The sequence below is a fragment of the Dipodomys spectabilis genome, unplaced genomic scaffold (assembly GCF_019054845.1).
Source record: "Dipodomys spectabilis isolate Male_0828 unplaced genomic scaffold, ASM1905484v1 ptg000156l, whole genome shotgun sequence".
Classification (NCBI taxonomy): domain Eukaryota; kingdom Metazoa; phylum Chordata; class Mammalia; order Rodentia; family Heteromyidae; genus Dipodomys; species Dipodomys spectabilis.
Window position 1 is genome coordinate 2,240,079 of NW_024870833.1, and position 22,401 is coordinate 2,262,479.

General features: G+C 43.4%; 1 protein-coding gene across 1 annotated transcript; it reads right to left on the bottom strand.

The window, feature by feature from the left end:
- Positions 1-11,127: 11,127 nt before the first annotated feature.
- Positions 11,128-17,129, bottom strand: LOC122118605 (melanoma-associated antigen B2-like). Its single transcript, XM_042692443.1, has 2 exons — positions 17,092-17,129; positions 11,128-12,152 (listed from the first exon to the last, which is right to left on the bottom strand). Exon 2 carries the CDS (start codon positions 12,145-12,147, stop codon positions 11,128-11,130), a length of 1,020 nt encoding a protein of 339 aa, XP_042548377.1. The 5' UTR covers positions 12,148-12,152; positions 17,092-17,129.
- Between the last annotated feature and the right edge of the window lie 5,272 nt (positions 17,130-22,401).

Here is a 22,401-nt window from a genome sequence, read left to right on the forward strand (position 1 = left end):
AGGCTAGGCAGTTTGGGTATATTTGCATTGATATGTTATTTGGCCAGGATATAAAGGGCACTTGCAGGTTCATAAATTATAATTCTGACTTCTGCCTGGAGGTAAGTAATGCAATTGAGCATATAAATTGGGGTGAGATGATCACAGTACCCCTCTTCTACACAAGCTGCAGAACTATAATACAGAATGATTCACTCAGGAGGCCACTTATTATCTTTCTAATTTGTGAGATACCCCATTTTTGTCTACTCAATTTTTCTTCATAACTTCTAACATTTTTACACTGTTTGAGAGGGAGCAAGAAGAAGGATGACCATGGGCTGGGTAGGTGGCTTAGTGGTAGAATGCTTGTCTACTATGCATGAAGCCCTGAGTTCTATTCCTCAGTACTACATGAACAGAAAAAAAACAGAAGTGGCGCTGTGGTTCAAGCAGTAGAATGCTAGCCTTGAGCAAAAAGAAGCTCAGGGACAGTGTCCAGGCCCTGAGTTCAAGCCCCAGGACTGGCAAGAAAAATGAAGGATGACTTGATTGTGCCAAGACCTTAACCTGCTGCTGGGTAAAAATCCTGCCACTCTATATCTATAGTTAAATTACTACAGGCATGGAGGTTGGGGGGGGTTGGCTAGTGGGTGAGGCTGAGGTTCCATGTTATTTGGACATTTCCACTATGGGTCTTGTAGGGGTGTCATGGTAAAACTTTTATCCTAAACAAATCCTCCATTGGAGTAGTGAACTGGCTTTTTGGGCAGGAGATATAGTAATTTCAGATAATAAAATTTTTTATAAGTTAGACATTTTCCCCATGATTGGGGGAAGTGGTCTCATTAAAGGGTTCCCATGGGTCCAGCTCTTTAGCTTCTCATGGACAGTGGTCTTGCAGGTTTGTTACCCCCACAAACATCACATGAAGTGACTTTCAGTTTCTGGGATATGGGCCTGGCCAGCAAGAAGAACAGGTTTTTAGCTTTGATAGAGATAGGAAACTCACCTGCATTTCCTAATAAGAAGAGTAAAAGACTTGATATGAGGAATGCTTATGGGTAATCGTGATGAGTTTGAAGTATAGCAGGATCATTGGATATTTTTTTTTGGGTCCGGTTGTGGGCCTGAACTCTGGGCCTGGGTGCTGTCCCTCAGCTCATCAGTTCAAGGCTAGCACACTACCACTTGAGTCACAGCGCCACTTCTGGCTTTTTTTTCTGCTTATGTGGGGCTGAGGAATTGAACCTAGGGCCTCATGCATACAAGGCAAGTGCTCTACCATTGAGCCACCGTTCCAGCCCTGGGTCATTGTATTTGTACACTTTCCATCAATTTGAATGTCAATTGGGTGTCTTGTCCCCCACTGGGGTTCACTGACATTTAAAATGATAAATTTACAGGGTTACATGTACTAAGAGAGCAATCAGAGGTTGCTGCCCCTTACTGGCATAAGGAATTTGTTGCCAAATTCCCCATTTCACACAGCCCCAATAGAAGCAGTAGACTTCTTCATAAGATGCATAACCAGTCCAGGGATTGGTGTCCTCTAGACACATATATTCGTCATTTAGCCTATAGGTCCTTTTACAGGCTAGCTCCTCACAGTAGCTCCAAATAGTGGTGTTTGCATTTATTGGGGGACACATATCAAAGTATATGGACACAGGCTTGATAGAGTCTCTAACCCTTCGTACAGTTCATAATTTTTCCAATGCTGATAAAATTTTGGACCTCTAACCATTGTTATCGAGGGCAGTATGTGGGGTTGAAACAGATAGGCTGATTACCATGGGAGCACACGCAGTAGGTGGTAAGTTATGGGTGTACGGGTACATGACCTAGTGACAGTACCTACCCAGGAGTAGTGGGGAAAAAAACAGTCTTGGTAACAACATTCCGTGCCAGGGTAGTGCATATATACAAATAACAGTCTGAGGTTTAAGGATCCCCTAGGAGAGAATCAATTAGTTTTGACACAAGGAAAACAAGGAAGGGACTCATCCTTAGGGAGTAGAAAGCAGTTCCTCAGGCTTCTTTGTATGTAAATTAATCAGCTTCCAGAGTGACTAAAGCAAGGCTGTTGTCTCGCTGCTTGCTGCTCCGGAGTAGCTTGATCTTGGAGGGTCAGCCTGTGGAAGGGCTTGGATGTATCAGAGGGTAACTTTGCATAGTAACCCTGGGTCAGGGATTTATTACTACTACTACTAATAACAACAATAACAATAATAATAATTCAAGATAAGCTAGCTTCTTTGGGCTGTGGTAGAACCAGGGAGCAATCTCAGCTACCTTAACTATAGTAGGTATAGACAAAATAACAATGAAAGGGCCCCTCCAATAGGTTTTAATGGTTGGACAATCCCATTCCTTCACCTGTGCAATATCCCCTGGTTTGTAAGGGTGCATGAGAGTTGTCAGGCTAATATGAAGATTCTTGCAGACCCAGTCAATGATTTTTGAGAGTCCACTCAAGGACCTGCATCTCTTGTCTCAAGGTGAGGTCACCTATCTATTCAAGGTCTCCTTGTATACCCCTGATTAGGTTGAGGATCCATAGAGATCTTCAAAGGGTGAAAGCCTTGAAGACTAGATCGAATCCTTAGTAATGCTATGGGCAATAATGGATCCCAATATAGATGGGATTCCTGATACAGTGTTTCCAGTTGTAATTTTAGGGTCCTATTCATATGTCCCACTATCCCCAAACATTGGAAGTGGTAGGTCACATGCAACTTTTCTATGATTCCTAAGCCTTTAGCTACCAGCTGTATCACTTTAGTTACTCTGACTGCTCCATTATTTGGTTCAATAGCAGATATCCCAAACCAAGGAATGGTTTCCTTTAACAGATACCTGGCCACCTCTTGGGCTGTAGGTTCCTTCATGGAACTGCTTGACAAATGTGGGAGCCAGAGACTTAGGTTTTCCACCATCTCTCTCATAGAAAACTTCCCTTCTTAGTCTTGAACCAACCCTGTTCCTGTGGTATGCATTGTTGGTGTCATTCAGCTAAGGGACACAAGACCACCACCTCTGTTAGAATGATTGGGGCCAGTCCTTTTGTGAGGGCTACTTGTTTGGACTCTCAGTCAGCTCTCCAATTTACCCAAACAATTATTCCACCTCCCTTTTGGTGCCCTCAACAGTGTATAACTGCCACCTGTTTAGGGACCCATACTGTGTCTAGCAGTTCAAGGATTTCTTGTCCATACTTGATACTTTTTCCTCCTGAGTTAAGCAGGCCTCTCTCTTTATAGAGAGTCCCATGGGCACGATGGTTGTGAAGGCATATTTTGAGTCAATATAGATATTTATCTGTATTCGTGCAGTAAGCTGGACTGCCTATGTAAGGGCGATTTGTCCAGCCTTTTGTGCAGAAGTTCTACTAAGCAGCAGGAGGGCTTGAATGACTGAGTTCAGAGTTATCACCACATGCCTGGCAAAGTGCATGTCGTTCTGAACAAAGCTGCTGCCATCTGTAAAGTATTCAACATCCAGATGGCCAATAGGCTGGTTGGTTTGAGAAAACCTCATCCATACTCTCTAGGCATTCATGCTTTAGGGGGCCTGGATCAATTGGCAATAGGGTAGCTGGGTTTAAAGTCTTAACAACTTCCAGCCAGATGTACAGGTTTTCTCATAGACTACTCTGGTATTTGACTGGGTAGAAGTTGTTCTGCTAGTAATTCCCCTTATAGTCCATAAGAGTCAGCATGGAATGAGGAACCTGGACAGTGAGTTCTTACCCTAGAGTGAGCTTATCTTCTCCCACCACCAGAACAATGGTGGCTGTTAGGGCACACAGGCAAGGCAGCCAGCCTTGGGAAACTGCAGAGAATTCTTTTGACAAGTAAGCCATCAGATGGTGACAGAATCCTAGTATCTGAGTGAGGACTTGGACAACTGTTCCCTTTCACTCATGAACAGGCTTCATCAGATTTGATAGGCTTAAAGCAGGGACATTTGTGAGTGCCCTCCTGATTTCTCTATAGGCTTTCTCTTATGCCTCTTCACATACTAAGGGTTCCCATTCTATCCCCTTTGTGGTTTCATAGAGAGGTTTGGCCAAGAGGGAGTTAAAGATCTAAATTCAGCAGGAACCAATGACTCCCTAAAACTTTCTGGTTTGCTGGTGGGTCTTAGAAGCCAGAATGGAACATACAGCCCATTTCCTCTTGAGGTTGAGACTGTGTTGCCTTATGGTGAATGAAAACGAAGGTATTTAATGTTGTTTTGGCAAATCTGGGAGTTTTTTTTTCTGAGAACTCTTGAACCCTGCCTCTCATAAAAGAGAAGGAGGCAGGTAAGCCTCTTCCATATAGTCCTTCTGAGTTGGTCCAGCCAATAGGAGGTCATCCACATACTGAAGGACTGTGCAATCATGCTGGTCAGCTGGGAATGCTTGGAGCTTGGATGCTAAAGCAGTTCTAAAGATAGTAGGGGAGTTTTTGAAACCTTGTGGCAACTGAGGGTAGGTTAGCTGTCACTTTCCTCCAGTATTGGAATTTTCCCACTGGAAGGTAAAAATAGGCTGGCTCTGTAGGGTCAGACAGATGAAGAAAAATGAATCTTTAAGATCTAGGCAAGTAAAAAACTTTGCCTCATCTGTAACAAAGCCTAAAAGCATATAGGGATTTGGGACAATGGGATGCAGGGTAACAGCTGCTGAATAAACTGCTCAGGGTCCCAGAACTAGCCTGAAATCCTCTAGTCTCTGGCTTTGTGACTAGAAGATTTCATGTCCAGAACACCATACAGGGTGTTTCAGGATGACTAGCAAGATTGGAGATCCTACATGTTAGGAGTCTGAAAAGGTGTTTTTGAATCCTACCTGAGCCTTGCAAGGAATGAAATAGTGTTTTTGGCTGATGGGCGTGGGCCTCCCACTTGGGTTCCACAAATACTGGGGGCATGTTTTGGGCCAGACTTGGGGATTACCTTCAGTCCACAAATCTAGGATCTTGAAGAAATCTCGAGACCTTCCACCAGGGGCACGGAGCTTCCATTCATCTTCTTGATTGACTAACCATCAGAGTTAGAATTTTTGCCTCAGGTCCTCTCCGTTTGAAGGTTGACATGCCCTCGGAATCAAAGGTAATCTGTGCTTCCAGTTTACATAATAAGTCTCTGCCCATCAAGGCCACAAGGCAATCAGGGAGATAAAAGAATTCAGGCCTTACCTCATGGCTCCCAAGATTGCATTGTCTAGATTCCAAGAAGGGGCAGCAGGCCCTGTTCCTATAGCCCCAAGAATTGGGACTACTAGTGGGGTCCCAACTGAATGTTCTGCTCTGATGTCAATGGAGACAGCCTTCTATCTTCATTGGGACCACAGGCTTCTGGTGTCCTGGCGGCCCAGTATAATGGAACCTGATCTGTTCCATTCCTCCGCATAGTCTTCTAGGGTTGCCAGGCTCACATTGTTTTCCTCCCAGGTGTCAGGGTGTCAGGCTCCCTGCAAGAGGGCTGATACTTGGCCTTTTCCTCGTGAAGGCAGGGGGGGTGGGGGGGGATCCTGGATGATGTTCTGGGGATTCCCTGGCTCATTGGGGGACAATCATTCTTCCAGTTTCCATCCTAGCAACAGTAGGCATATTAATGTCACCCTAGTTCCACCCTAGGGCAGGGGCATCCTGGAGAAATTGGTGACTCATAGCTCTGTTTGGTTCAGTCCCCTGGGACCACCTAACCACTCAAGGGCTGCATCCATGAGGTCTACTTTCCTTTACATAGTCCTACGGTCCTCCTGTTTTGCTTCCTGATCTTGATTGACAAAAACCTTTGTGGCTATCTTGAAGAGCTGGCTGGCATTCATTCCAGTGAATCATTCTAGTTTCTGTAATTTCTACTTTATGTCCCCTTGGGCCTGGCCAACAAAAGAAGCATTAATTTTCTGTTGGTGTTCAGTGGCTAAAGAGGGCACAGGTGAAAGGCCTCACATAACCGCTGAGAAATTAGGCTGGGACTCTCATCTGGTTCCTGGAGGGCTGCTGATATTTTGCTTATGTTTATGGCCTTCTTTCTTCCTTCTTTCTTGCCTCCTAATAGGGCTTCCTGGTATTGACTCAAGCCACTGGTAGTCTCCATAACCATTAGGTCCTTATGGGGGTTCTCCTTGGAGAAAACTGAGCATGAATATTTGCTTGGGCATTGAAATTACCAATGGGGGCATGGTCTTCCGACCATTTGTCCAACCACATTACCAGTGTAATACAGTGTCATGCTTTAGTATTAAATAGTGTGTCCGAAGTCACTGGCAGTTTTTCCAGATGGCTTTATGAGTGTGAATGACAGATTACATTAAATCAATCAGAGACTGAGGTTTTTCTGTGATGATTCCAGTTTGGGAGGTCTGTGGTTGTGAAGGGTAGTATATGAATGTTTTCCTTGTTCTTTGTATTTGACCCTGCTGCTTAGAATACAGCAGGCTTGAACTGTTCTCAGGGTCATCTATAGGGTGATGGGAGTTTGAGGAGAGGCCCTCATGGGACCTCTTGATTGAATGGAGGTTGTGGACTGGTAGACTTGGAGCGGACATCACAGCCACAGAATTTGGGGGAGTCAAAAGACTTGAGGTTCCAGATGCTTCCAGGCCAGCTTTTACAAGTGTAACTGTCCCTCAGGCTTGTTTATCTGATATTCAAGGTTTGAGTGTGGAACTGGGTGCTGGTAGCACATAGGGCAGTGGTGTTTCCTCAGGTTCTTTGGCCAATACAGGCTCTTTTGATTTCTCCCTATATTTGGAACTTGCAACCACTCTGGCCTCTAGAACCTACAGACCTGTTCCAGACAGTATTTCAGTCTTGAGTGTTGGCTGAGGACCAAATCCTGCCAACAATTAATATAGGAAAACTAATTACCCTATAAACTTCATTGATTACAGTCTTGTCTGGTGACCCTTCCATGAGCCATCCTACACCAAAGGCAGGCCAGTCTAATTCACAAAGGTTCCTAAGCTTGCTAGGAGTTAACTGGACTCCATAGTTTCGTTAAATCCCTTCTTAAATTTTTTAAGCATATACCACCCACTTCTTCCCAGTACCAGATGTCAAGATAGAAAAGGAGGGGTAGGGGTTTTGAAGGGAAGGTAAGGGGTCCTCGTCCCTGGCAGAACAATATGTGCCCTTTATTGGTAATATGGACATGGTTGCCTGGCAAAGAACTGTACTACACAGGGTACTCACTTCCTAGTCAGGCTACATCTGACTAGGAAGAGGTAGCCTGGCTATTAATCTAATCTTGTTGTTACAATTAAGGTATGCATACATTCATTGTATGCAGTCTTACGTAATCATAGTTGGCCAGATGCCATTTTTTTGTGAGATAGGGTATAAAGAGCCACCATTGATCGACACTGTTGGAAGGGTTATTGGTGATCAGAATATAGACATTGTGCTTCTCTTGGACAGAATAAACCTATGAACGGAGTATGCTACTATGCTTGAGAATGGGTCCCAGACAGTGATTACCACTAATATATCATTGTAATCTTTTTTCACACCTCACTTTATTTTGGTAATATTATTGTTTCAGCTACATATTAAAACCCAGTATTTGACCACAAAGTTTTTTTTTAAAAACCAATTGTTTATGATACATTTGCAATAATGAGGCTAAGGAAGGCCTCAGACTAGGAAGAGTGAAACTGTAGATTTTGACTTAGACCAGGAGTATAGTCTACGTCCTGTTATTTACCAGCTGTGTAAACTGTGTAAGTTATCAAACTCTTTGAACCTCAGGCTCTGCATCTATGTTTCGATAAGCCCAATTTGTTAGACTGGTAGAGGGAGTATAATGATGGAATGCACTTGGCATACTGACATATATTGGAATACTTCCTTCTGCTGTACTTTATAGCCAATGATTTTACTTCCCTGAGAAGATATCTTCTTCCTATGAAGACTATAGCAGAAGGCTCACCTGATAGCCTGACTTAGAAGCCTTCTAGGGCTGATACCAAAAGGCAAAGCATGACATTTTTTGCTCCTTCTATTCAAATATACCTAGTCACTTTTATTCTTCCCAAGTTCTCTGATTAGACTCTTGTCAGAACTCATGGATCCCTTCCTTTTTAACTTGTGGTATCTCTTCGTAGTGAGTTCTGTGCCTCCCTGATAATCCACTAGAAGAAGTGAGATTGGCCTTTTCTAGCTATACACTTAGTGGACTTACAAGAATGAAGGCTGTGACAGACATATTGGGAACTTATGATGGGTGATTTCATACAGGATATCAATTCATTGTCCCCAAATCTAACTTCCAGGCAGTCTTGGGTAACCATGCTAAAGGAAGACCCCTACTTCCTTGTTATCCCTGAGTGAGAACTGATAGGCACCTTTGCCTAACATTTCTGTCTGGGGTCTCTAAAGAATGGCAATTGGGAGGATTCTATATGCCTCTCACTGATATACTTCACATTCTTTAGTGTCCTCCATCTGAATCCTGGAAAAACTTAAAATTCTCCCTGACTTGACTTGAAGCTTATCTCCTCATTCTAAGGTCCCCAAATCCCTGACACCCCCTAGGAAGAAGTCACTTCTGTGTTCACAACTATTAAAGCTCCCGCTAGGGAAATAGCAGTGGACGGAATCTTTGTTGCTCCCACAATGGTGGGAGCATGAGTCTCACCTTCAACCCTAGTACAAACTGGAAGTACACACTCTGCTGATCTGATGTTGCCCACTTTGTCAACGTTGGCTTAGTTTGACTTGGAAGTTAGCATGAGTCACTAAGCCACCTTACTGATGTCTCTCAGAGTCCTGGGAATTTCTTGTCTTTGAGACTATTCCTCTTTCAGCAACTGAGAGGCAACAGCTTGAAATATTTGCCTGTGGCAATTGGGCATTTTGAAGGATACTTATCTTCTCCGTTCAATATTTTTTTGGTTGGTACTATGGAATTTGGATATCTATGTTCTAACTATGTCTGACATCATATTATTTTAGCTTTAATGCTTTTATTCCTAAGAAATATTAGGACTCCTTTCTCTTTGGACATGATGATTCTACCCTAAGGAGAATACCCATCCAGTATCTGGGCTTGAACTTAGGGCCTTACACTGTGTTTGTGTGTGTGTGTGTGTGTGTGTGTGTGTGTGTGTGTGTCTGTGTGTGTGTGTATGTTTGGGTCCTGGAGCTTGAACTCTATGATTGGGAACTCACTGTCCATGAGATTTTTTTTTTTGCTCAAGGATAGTGATGAAGTACAGCTTCACTTCCAGTTGTTTGGTAGTTAATTGGAGATAAGTCTGAAGACTTTCCTGTCTAGATTCAAATTGTGATCCTCAGATCTCAACCTTTTGAGTAGCTAGAATTACAGGCCCGAGCCATCAATACTCAGCCATGGCCTTGCACTCTGGATTGGCTTTTCTCTGTCATGGTTGCACTCTACAACTTGAGCCACATTTCACCTGGCTTTTGTTCTGCCTCACATGACTTTGATCCAAGATCTTTCATGTCTCAGCATTCTAAATAGCTGGATCATAGGCATGAACCACAAGTGCATGGCCTCTTGCTCTTATAACCCTCATAAACCTGAAGAATATTTGAGGAGATGCATAGACTGACAGTTGTCTCAAACCACCTGTTTCTCAGACTATGTGGGACTGGTCTCTCTGTGACACGCTCCATATTCTGTGGGTATTAATCTTCCCAGACCAACTACATAAACATGTAATGTTGGCATCTCAAGGATTTATCTTGGTTCTGTCTCTGGCATTAAATAATTTCAGGGAAATGTCGATTCCTGCACATTCTAGAGTAATTTCTCCTCTTCAAACCTTGTAGAGAATGGATCTCTGTCCTAGAAGTGATGTGAGAGGATGTTGTAACACAGGGCAGGGGCACAACATAAACTGAGGTTATATAGTACTGTAAATGTAAACAATCATTCTATCACTGAATTCTCTTTCATTGTTTATGCTTTTCAATTACTTTTTGTAATCTTATTGCTCCAGTTTATGCATTCCACTAAAATATTTGTGGCACAAGGCCATTTTTTTTAATCGATTAAAACAGATGTTGGAGTGCTGAGGGGAAAAAACCTAAAAGACTAGAGTATAGCCTCAATTTAGGATTAGTGTGGGCTCTAGTTAGCGTCCAGTCTCAATCCTACCACATTGCTAGCCATCTGAACTTTGGCACATTACCAAACTCTGTAAGCCTCAAGCTCTCCATTGAGAGGTAAGTTTGACAGAATTTACCTGTAGGATTAGGAAGATATCTAATGTATACAAAAGTATCTGTGGTAGTATCGGTCTTGTGTAGAGACTACAACCTGACACTTGCTAATATGATTATCTTTACCTGAGATGTTATCATCCATGTCTGTGGGATTGAAAAACTTTATCATCCAGGAGATATCACAGAATATGCAGAATCCTAAGACAAAAATATACAAAAAAAAACAGAAAATGTTTTTCCCTAGTTTTTCTGTTTGACAAGGAAAACTATGTCATCTTTTCCCTTTGTCCCCACTTTACCCTGTTTTTTACCTCCTTATGAAATAAGAGTATTTCACTCCTTTTCACATTGATAGATTTTTCTATATTCTGTCACTGCAAGAGCAGATGCTAAGTCTCTTTTGACTAAACATCCCCAGTACAAAGCTTGAACACTCCCCAAGGAGGAGATGTTTGGCTAAAATGTAAGCCATGAGTAAGAAATGTAATTTCTATGGTTCATTTTTTCATATATTCCTGAATAAAATCAGCATTATCTATGTATATGTCTGTCTGTTATATGTTTGACAAGAAAGACTAAGTAGAGTAAGGCAAAAACAAGAACTAAATGTTTTTCTTTATCTTCTGCTTATTGTGGGTCTTTCATGTTTCCAAGAATCTCCATCTTCCAATGAGGTTAGCTTTCTTTTTATCACCAAAGCTCGTTAATAAGTTCAAATCTTTATTTCAAAACAAACGCGCACACACACACACACAACAAAACACCTAACCATAAGCTTGCCAAACATTAATAAATGTGAACCATTAACATTTACTATATCTATTCTGACTCTCAAGCATTGAACACCAGTTGAAAAATATAAAACAAAAATATTTATCAATGACTTACTAATTTGTAACATGAACAAAAATTAGCAGGCCTTTCAATTAAAAAAAACGTGAAGACTCTATCTCAGATATCACTAAGAAGAGTTCTTGGACTTGACCTTACGACGTGATTTGGCTTTAGCACTGGTGCCATGGCTGGTTGTCACTTCACTTTGAACTCTTTCTTCCTCTTCTCTCAAAGCCTCTTCATAATGGGCTGGAAAAATAGTGGGATCAGCTTCATTAACTTTGGCTAAAAACTCCATGATTTTCATCTTGTTGGCCTTAACATGGGCTCTGGGACCCCACAGGAACTCATAGCGAGGAGGATCACTGTTGGGCACCTGACGGTACTCCAGATATTGCTCTTGCACTAGATCATGCGTGATGAGCTTCCTGGTATCTCCAAAGATGAAGTGATCACAACCATCATAGACTCCTAAGGTATTCAGGAATTCCCAGATCTCCTCTTCTGTGGTGCAGTTGTCATTTAAGAAGATCACACCCAGCAGAGGTGTCAGAAGTCCGGTTCTGGGAAAACCCAAGTTACCGATGAGATTCTCATTGTTGCTGAGGTCGAGCTTGTTTTCTAGGGTATAGGAGTTACCCTTAGGCTTGACTTCCTTCAACTCAAGACCAAAGACCAGATCTATGCGATCAGAAGCTCTCTTGAGGATCTCAGGGAAGTGCTCTTTGAACCTTTTATTGACTATTTTTATCATCTCCCCTTTCAGAATGGGCTCTTTCATCTTATACTTGAGCAGCAGGTATTGCATCACCAGCCCTGACTTCCTCATTAGCAGATCTTTCCAGCCTCTATCCCTGGCCACCGCAGCCTTAGAGGTATGCTCACCTTCTGCCCCTCTGCTCCTGCTACCTTTACCAGACTTTTTGGGTAAAATGCCTACAGCAGCCACAGCGTTGGGTGGAGCTTGCTGGTACTTTTGGGAAAAGCCAGTGGCTGAGGTGCCTGAAGCAGCATCACCAGAGCAAGAGGTGGGCGCTTCTTCCTTTGCTGTAGTGGCATGAGCATCTTCAAGATTCTGAGGAGGCCCATCTCGGGTTTGGCGCCGTTTCTCACGAGAACGGAGTTTACTCTTCTGTCCCCGGGGCATGATGGCTGTGGTCAGGGCCAGAAAAAAAAGTGTGAGTAGCAAGGAAGTTGCCTGGGATAGCTGCAAAGGCAAACTGAGAATCTGTGAGGACCTACAGTAAGGAGAGACCTCTTGGCCTTAATGAACTCTTCCCCCAATCCTCCATGCAGGTCTGCATGAAAGCAATGCTCTATCTAGAATCCATGGGGCTTCTATTCTCCTGGTCAGCCTGTCTCCTAAGACCCCCCCCCCCCAGAGAAACTATGAAGCCATTTTGACCTTGCCTTGAATTACTAAGGCCACAGCAGGCACTGAGGCCCCTGTCACACTAGTTCTCTGGATTACCTTATCAACTCACAGCTTCACCTGAGCTATTCTCAATTGACAGCTTAAGGCTTTCTGTCACTCATGAGAAGGAAAACTTCTGGGAGCTTCAATCCACTTCCCAGCAGGGGGCAGACCGTGTTGGGAATTCAGTGGACATTAAGTCCTTTCTGTCTTGGGCTCACTGAAGGTCTTTAGGCCTTCTTCAGCACCTTATATTGGCTTCATGTCAGGTTTAGCACCACCCCTTTGACTCACTGTTGCTGTATTTTCAAAATAAGGCTTTTTCCCTTAGGGCTAAAATAAAGGTCTTTATTCTTTCTTTTTTTCCCCTTTGGTTTATTCCCTATTGTCACTGTTTTTTATTTCTGTACCCTGTGTCTTGTATACAAGTTTAGATGATTTGGGAAAGGGAAGGAGAATCACAGAAATGGTAGGACAAAGGGTGAACCAAGCAACAGGGACACTCACTAGACACTATTTTGGAAATGAACTTTACAGCACAGGGTGGGGGAGAGGTAAAGTGGGAGAAAATGAGGGAGGGAGTAACACTGCTCAAAAAGAAATGTACTCATTATCTGACTTATGTAACTGTAACCCCTTTGTACATAATCTTTACAATAAAATTTAAATTAAAAAGGGGGTAAGGATTGTAACAGTGAGATGCGCAAGATATTATCTTGAAAATGAACTTTACAACTCCTGGGGGGGGGGGAGGAGGAATTGGAGAAGTGGGGAGGGAAGGGATGGCAGGAGAAAAACAAAGGAGGGGGTAACAATGCTCCATAGGAAATGTACTCATTACCTTACTCATGTAACTGGAACCCCTCTGTACAGTATCTTTACAATAAAAACATTTTTTTAAAGAAAACAAAAGAAAAATTTAAAAATGCTGTGACAAAAAAAAGAGGTAATGGAGATATTCAAAGTGACAGTCCTTTCTCAAGCTTTTTGGGGCTCAAAATGCCTGGAAACAGTGACTGGTAATCAATCATGTCCAAATATCACAGTGGGAGTGGGGAGCTAAGTGGTTCCTTTATTCTGGAACGGGTCCCCTCATCATCCCTCAGTGTCACATACTTGACATCTCTTAAGAACCAGATCCCTTTGTTTAACTGGGCATATTCTAATAGGCCAAGCCTTTCCCTTCTGAGACAACCTGCTAAGGAAATGAGAGTCCATCCCAGCTTGTCACCTCTGTCATGAGTTTCCTAATGCTAACAGCAGATGTGTACCTCCGATACAAGGTTTAACGTCTTTAGACCTTGGAGATTAAGTCAAGTCCCATCCCCTCCCCTCTCCTTCCCTCCTCTCTCCTCTTCATAGTACTAGGAATGAATGAATGACAAGCCTGTGCTTTCTAGGCAATCCTTTCTATCACTGAGCCACATCCTTAACACACTCTTTTTATTTAAGTACTGGATATCTAACCCAGGGCTTGTCATTGAGCCACATGCCCAGCCTTCGTGTGTGTGTGTGTGTGTGTGTGTGTGTGTGTGTGTGTGTGTGTGTGTGCGCGCGTGTGTGTGTGTGTGTGTGTGTGTGTGTGTGTGTGTGTGTGTGTGTGTGTGTGTGGTGTATGGTGATTGAACCAGGGCCTCCTCCATGTTGGCTAGCATTCCACCACACATATCTAGACTCCTTTTATGTGGAGGTATGCTAGGAAAGCTCTCTACCACTAAACCATATCCACAATACCTTTTTTCCAATTGTTAAAAAAAATCCAAGGGCACATTCATGCTAGACCAGACCTCTACTACTGCCACTAAGATGAATCCTTAGCCTTATATATCAATCAATTTAATTTGCTGTATGAAGATGGAGCATATGTTAGAAAAGTGCACTAAGTCTGAAACACATCAGTTGCCTTTCTTTGTTGGGTGGGGGGAGATGCTGTAGTTTGTACCAGGGCCTTGGGTATGGTAGGCATGGGCTCCACATCCAAAGGCTCCAAAAGATTGCTAGTTTTGATGGACTGAGTATTGAAAACATGACCTGGTATGTGCTAGGAAAGATTCAAACACTAAACCATATCTCTAGCACCTCCAAGTTATGTTTGTTTGTTTGTTTGTAGCTGACTGTAGAGCCTGGGACCTGTTATGAGACAGGCAAGTGTCTTACCACTGAGCCATATCTTTGGCCCCTTTTCATTTGTGGTACTGGGGATTGGACCTAGGGCCTGGTACATGCTTGTAAGCACTCTACACCAATGAGGGACATTCCCAGAATCTTTTATTTGTGGAGATGGAGATTAAACTGAAACCTGGCAGATAGTGGACAAAGGCTCTGCTCTTTTAGCCTTACCCCAGACCTTTTCATGAAGTGGTGAAGCTTGAACCAAGGGCTTGGCACATCCTGGGTAAGTGCGCTATGATGGGGCTACACTCCTGGTTCTTTCCTGAGGGACTGGAAGTAGAAGGTGCTGGAGAATAAATCTAGGGCCTGGTTTAAGCTATGCAAGCACTCTATTACTGAGCTGCTCCCCAAACGATTTTTGGTGGCAAGTATACTGAAGAATGTACTCAAGAATTAAAGTCAGAGGCTGGTGGTTCACACTTGTAATCCTAGCTACTCAAGAGGCTAAGGATAACAGTTTAACGCCAACCTAGGCAAGAAAGGCTGTGAGACCTTTATCTCCAATTAACCACCAGAAAACCGGCAGTGAAGCTGTGGTTCAAAGTGGTAAAGTACTAGCCTTGAGCAAAAAGAGATCAGGAACATTGCTCAGCCCTGAGTTCAAGCCCCATGACTGACAAAAAGAAAGCAGAAATAATCATAGCATATGCTAGGCAAGTGTTCTACCACTGAGCAGCATACGTAGCCCTTTACGTGTGAGATGGATGCTAGAGATTGGATCCAAGGGTAGCAAACTAGATAAGACCACAACAACTGAGCCAACAACTTTTTAATTTTGCATTGGTGGTAATTGAACCCAGAGCATGGAACATACTAAAAGTAGGAGCTCTACTATTGGGCAATACTCCCAACCTTTGTTTTTTTTTTGGGTGGGGAGATATTAAGAGTGTGAACCATGCCCAAAGACATCATTATTATTAGTGTGGTACAGTTGGTGTACTGCTGTGATGGAGACCTGGCACATGTAAAGCACTGAGTTAAATTCTCTCCTCCCTTTTCTTAGATGTTAAGGAAACAAAACAAGTCTTGGCACATGTTAGGTAAACCTCTACAACGGAACCACATTTCCAGCCTTTATGTAGTGGTTATGATTGGACCTTGCATCCAGTACATGCTAGACCAGAACTTAACCTTGAGTTAAATCCGCAGCCCACACTTTTCCTTTAGGTGCTAGAGATTGAACCTACAACCTAGCAAGCATACTAGTAATTTACATCCATGCCTTGTCTATTGGGCTGTGAGATGCTTGAAACTAGATCTATGCCCTAGGGCTTGGTAGGCAAGGCTAACACACTCCCAGGTTGTTTTTCTTTTTCCAGTGATGAATATTGAAACAGGGCTTGTAGATGCTGGCATGTACTCAATCACTGAGACTTACCCACAGTATCTCCCTCCTCAACAAAATGAACCAGAATTCTGTTCACTGGTATATTAAGCACTATAAAAGGCACTGGTTAAATGGTAGAGCCCTGGTCTAGCATGTGCCAGGTTTACATTTAATCCCTAGCACCACATGCACACACGCACACACACAAAATACACACATAAAAACAATGCTATGAATGTTGCTTAGTGATAAGATACTTGCCCAGAATACTAAGGCCCTGGATCAAATCCAAAGGATCTTCAGAGAAACAAGAGGGTTTCTGGGGATGAGAATCAACAGAAGAAACATATTTCTATCACAGTATCCTTCAATCACATAAAAGTGTTACAGATGTGGGTATTTTCTTTTTTTTTTTTTTTTTGTCGGTCGTGGGGCTTGAACTCTGGGCCTGGGCGCTGTCCCTCAGCTCTTCAGCTCAAGGCCAGTACTCTATCACTTGAGCCACAGTGCCACTCCCGGCTTTTTCTGCTTATGTGGTGCTGAGGAATCGAACTCAGGGCCTCATGCATGCAAGGCAAGCACTCTACCACTGAGCCACCTTCCCAGCCCATATGTGGGTATTTTCTTGTGTGTGTGTTTATGTGTGTGTGTGTGAGGGGGGAAGTGAGAGAGGGAGGGAGGGAGAGGGGGGAAGGAGGAAGAGGGAGAAAAAGGAGAGGGGGGGAGAGAGAGAGAGAGAGAGTGTGTGTGTGTGTGTGTCTTGGGACCTTAACTCAGAGCCTAAGCATTGTCTCTGAGCTGTTTTGCTCAAGTACTCTACTACTTGAGTGAGGCATAGCTCCACTTCCAAATTTTTGGTAGTTAACTGGAGCCTGCCCGGGCTGGCTTCGAAATGGGATCCTCAGATCTCACTCCTCACTTCGGTAGGAGTCCCTATTTTCCATCCATACCACTGTGACAATGGGAGGTGATGGCTTTTATTTACCAGTATAGTAGTGGAGGTGGGAGGGAAGGGATGGTAGTAGAAAACAAAGGAGGAGACAACAATGCTTGATAAGAAAGATACTCATTACCTTGCTCATGTAACTGCAACCCCTCCTCTGTACAGTATTCTCACAATTAAAAACTTAATTTTTAAAAAAATAAAAATATCACATATTTAAGAGTAAAGTTCCTACCTCACAAGTGCCAGCTCCTGGGTTCAATCTCCACCACTACAAAATAAAAATAAATAAATAAACAAAAATAGATTCATACATACATATATACATAAGTCAGGGGTATATGTTTCAACATCAGGGATCTGTAATATTACCAGGCCTTTTGGATAATCTCTGGCACTCAAATGGCTGGTTTATGTCACAGTAGCAGGACACTTGCCTGTCATATGCTAATGCCTGTGTTCAATCCTATTCCCACACAAAAAGCGCATAAGAGCTCATTGGTACAATGCTGGAGTAGCATGTGACAAGCCCTAATTTCAATCTCTAGTTCCCTAGATTTGACTCAGTGCTAAGAATATTTGATTAAGAGAACCTACTAGGTTCTCTTATTAATGCCCAGAATAGAAAAAATTCAAATATTCCTATCTCTAAATACTTAGAAAGGGGAACTGGGGAAGAAAAGAAAAACTGTGGAAGCTACTAAGGGACTGAGTATTAACCTATCATGTATTAGGCTATTTTCATTCCTCATAATTATCAAATATGTTATGTATGGACCCCTTTCATATCATTCATTGTGCCATAACCAACTCTGTAGCAGTTCCCAACCTAAAAACCAAGAGCTACTAAGGTTTTCCGGTACTAGAGCTCCTGCCCCCATGTACCAGACTCTGGATTCCATCTCCAACACGATGTAACAAAAATAATTCTGAGGCCTGTCTGAAGTCATAGAGCCCTTGCCTAGCCTTTGCCAATCATATCTCATACTGAAAAATAAATAAATACATACATACACAAACAATAAGTTTTAGAAAAGTTTCTCCATGTCAAGGAGCCTGGCTGGCATGCAGCAGGTACTTGTTCCACTTTCTGGCTAAAGAAAAAGAAGTGCTGAGTAACATAACTCAGTCAGAGAACTCTTTCTTACTATTTTCCACTCTGGGTTAAAATCCCATCACTACAAAAAAGGGGGGAAAAGGGGCTGATGGAATAATTGGCGCACTGGTGAAGTACTTGCACATCATATCCCAGGTACTGTTTTAAAATCCCATTTAAAACCTGGAAGATTGGCACCTTCTGTGACTATGCACTCAAGAGACCATTCGCTAGCTCCTCACCACCAATAAAGAAAGTGTGAGGATTTGACTCAGTGCTATACCATTACCTAGGTAGGTTATGGGTTCATTCTCTAGCAACTAAAGAAATATTGAGAATATCTTTTTTTTTTGTCAGTCATGGGGCTTGAACTTTGGGTCTTGGCGTTGTCCCTGAGCTATTCAGCTCAAGGCTAATGCTCTACTACTTGAGTCACAGAGCTACGGTGTTCTGGTGGTTACTTGGAGATAAGAGTCTAAGGGACTTTCCTGCCAGGGCTGGCTTTGAACCATGATCCTGAGATCTCAGCATCCTGAGTACCTAGGATTACTGGTGTGAGCCACCAGTGCCTGGAGAGAATATCTTAAAAAAAAAGAGTTTGGGGCTGGGAAGGTGGCTCAGTGGTAGAGCGCTTGCTTTGCATGCTCAAGGCCCTGGGTTCGATTCCTCAGCACCACATAAGCAAAAAGAAAAAAGCCAGAAGTGGCGCTGTGGCTCAAGTGGTAGAGCGCTAGCCTTGAGCTGAAGAGCTGAGGGACAGCGCCCAGGCCCAGAGTTCAGGCCCCATGACTGGACCCCCCCCAAAAAAAGAGTTTGGGATATATTATACTCTTATCTAGTGTTCAGCAAGCTCTAAATTCAAAGATGAAGACACCATTTTCAATCTTTATAAAGAATGGGCAGGAGCCAGATTCTGGTGTCCCCTGCCCCATTTTTTGTACTCAGAGAAATTGCATTTGAGAAAAGCGTTGTACCACTGAGCCATGTGTCTAGTTTTGTGTTTTTACTGATGCTGGCAGTCAGACTCAATCCTGGATCATGGTATTGAAGTACTACCACCTGAGCCACTCCATTTAGGCTTTCTGGGCACACCTGTGCATGCATGAGTGCATGCGTGTGTATTTGGGGTTGGGGATTCAACCCAGGGCCTACAACATGCTAGACCAGCACTGCAGCAACTCGGGCTTTTTTGTTAAATGGAGATAAGATTGTCATAGACATCCCTGCCTGGTCTGCCTTTGAACTTCCACACTTAGATCTCAGCCTCCTGAGTAGCTAGAATTACAGTTTTGAGCCACTGGCATCTGGCTGTGCTGGTGGATTTTGAACACAGTACTTTGCCTACTGCTATGCAAGAGTATGCCTCCTCCCCCAGTAGATATTTTGAGGTACTGAGGATTGAATCCAGGGTCTGGTGTATAATAGATAAACATTCACACTCAGATATATTGCCAAGGTATTATTATTACTATTAATTACTATGCTAGAGGAGGGTAAAACTGGGAAATTGGGAAGGGGTGACATTGTCCAAAAAGAAATATACTCACTACCTGACTTAGGTAACTGTAACCCCTCTGTATAAACACTTTATAATACATTTTTATTTAAAAAATTTTATTGTCAAGGTGATGTACAGAGGGGTTACAGTTACCTAAGTCAGGTAGTGAGTACATTTCTTGTCAAACTTGTTACCCCTCCCTCATTTTTCAATACGTTTTTTAAATTTAATTTTATTGTCAAGGTGAGGTACAAAGGGTTACAGTTACATATGTAAGGTAGTGAGTCTATTTCTTGTCAAACAATCTTAACTCCTCCCTCATTTTCTCCTATTTTCTCTCCCCTGCAATGCCCCTCCCCTCAATGCCCACCCCCCCAAGTTGTAAAGTTCCTTTCCAACATACTCTCTTGTATTACTGTTGCATTGGTTTACCCTTTGTCCTTTGTTTCACCATTTTGCTGTTCCTGTTCCCTTCCCTAATTCAGATAATGAAACCCTGGGTTTGATTCCTCAGTACCACATAAACAGAAAAAGCCGGAAGTGGCTCTGTGGTTCAGGTGGTAGAGCACTAGCCATGAGCACAGAGAGGTTCAGGAACAGAGCTCAGGCCCCAAGTTCAAGCTTCAGGACCATCATAAAAAAAACAATTTTTAAAAAATAAAAAAATTGTGGTAGGGATTCAATTTATGACCTTTTGTGAACTAGGCATATGATGTTGTAACTGAACTATATCCCCTGCCTTTTTGGATTTTTTTTTGTGTCCTTACAATTTTTTTGTCCTTAGCATTTTTGTGTGCTTAGCATTTTTTGCACGTGAGAAAATAACCCAGCACCAATCCACATCCCCAGCCCCGTTTATTTTATTTTATTTATTTTTTTGGTGGGTCATGGGTCTTGAACTCTGAGTCTGAGCACTGTCCCTCAGCTTTTTTTTTTTGTTTTTTTTGGGGTCCGGTCGTGGGGCCTGAACTCTGGGCCTGGGCGCTGTTCCTCAGATCTTCAGCTCAAGGCTAACGCTCTACCACTTGAGCCACAGCGCCACTTCTGGCCTTTTCTGCTTCTGTGGTGCTGAGGAATCCAACCCAGGGCCTCATGCATGCAAGGCAAGCGCTCTACCACTGAGCCACCTTCCCAGCCCCGAGCTCTTTAGCTCAAAGTGAGCACTCTGCCACTTGAGCTATAGCGCCAATTCCAGTTTTCTAGTAGTTTATTGGAGATAAGAGTCTCACAGACTTTCCTGCCAGGGCTGGCTTTGAACTGTGATCCTCAGATCTCAGCCTCCTGAGTAGCTAGGATTACAGGTGTGAGGCACCGACGCCCGGGTGTTTTTTTTTGTTTTTTTTTTGCTGTCTGCAATCAAATCTAAACCTGACTCATTCTACCTAAGTGCTTTACCTAACACTTAAGCTATGCATGCCTTCTTGCCGTTTCTTTTTCTTGTTCTTTTACTCTCTTTTTTCTCTTTCTTTGTGCTAGGGATTGAACCCAGGGCCAGGCATGCAATAGCATTCTCAGCCACCTATTTATTTTACTACTAGGCACTGTACTTAGGTCCTGACATTTGCTACAATGATTCCTTTTCTCTTACCAACTCTCCCAGCCCCTCCCTCCTCCCCTCCCCCCACTCCCCTCCCCTCCATCCTCTCCCTCTTCCTTCCACCCCTCCTCCCCCTCCCCCCCCCCGCGCCCCCCCATCCTCCTCCCCCTCCCCCCGCATCCCCCATTTCCCTACCCCCCCCATCCCGCACTCAGATGGAATGCAAAAAAAATTCCCCAAGGCCCGAAAATTCAGGAACAGAACTTACCACTGAACTGCACCCATATTTTTTTTTTGTTTTGTTATTTACTTATTTAGTAGTGCAAAGGACTGAATGTGGTTCCTCGAATATGTTAGCAAACCGGTATATCAGGAAGAAATAGCCCCCGCCATGGTTTTTTTTTTTTTCAAGGATTTTGGTTTTTAAAATCAGATCTTGGTATGTAGCTCAGCAAAATAGAATTGTGAGTATCCTACCTTCTCCAGTAACTAGGATTTAAAATCTGCGCCACCATGCCCAGCTTCAAAAGCATGGTCTCCGCCATTTTAAAAATGTGTTCAGGCCAACTCCCCACCCCCTTGCCATGAAGAATTTCTCCCGGGAGATGGAACCAAGTGGAGGCGCTTTTCCTCATCAGAGGCAATGGGGAATGATCTCCAGAAAACATATTAAGGATCCTACCTTAACTCAAGCGAACTTCTAGGATTCAGAATTATTTCCTTGACTAGACCTTGCGCCGATCGCTCCCTTCCCCTCCAGCCTTCCTGGAGGAAGTGAAGGGGAACCACATCCGGCGGCAAAAGGCTGTTTGGGGTCTCTAAGGCTGGCAGCAGGGGCGAAGTCTTAAAGGCTCCCCCCTCCACTGTTTTGTTGTCTGGTGGTTGCTAGCTAGCAGAGCCTTAGATTTCTCCCTGTTCCGACAGGAGTTACATAGTATCCAAACCTGCACCTGCACCTGGCTCAGGCCTTTCAGAAGACATGTACACATTCCACAAGCAGTACTCTTAGCTCAACTTTGCAGGCCTGAGAACAAGGCAGAGAACTCCGTGATCTAGGAACAGATCCTACTACTTCACATGGAGGAGAGAGGTCCTGCGGGTCCGGGAATTCCTCCCTTTACTAAGCCAAGACATCCTGACTCAAACATACATAGCCCGCACTTTCTTCAGTCCCTAAACTCGAAGTCCAGTTATGTTACAAAGTAATCACAGGCTTGGCAAGTCTTCAGGCTTCTGGTGCCTCCCTCTTCAGAAAAGTGGTCATTTGATTAGCACTGTTCGTTTTCATCTGAACTCCAGTTTGTCCAAGACTCCTCATGCTGAAGAACCAAGGTCACTATTAGATAAAGCCTTCCCCTCCCGGAGACTCTCCAGGAGGAAATGAGGAATTGTTCAGCCTCATAACTCTGCTTAC

Bases quoted from the DNA above. Each gene is read 5' to 3' on its own strand.
- LOC122118605 (XM_042692443.1), bottom strand. From the start codon at position 12,147: ATGCCCCGGGGACAGAAGAGTAAACTCCGTTCTCGTGAGAAACGGCGC.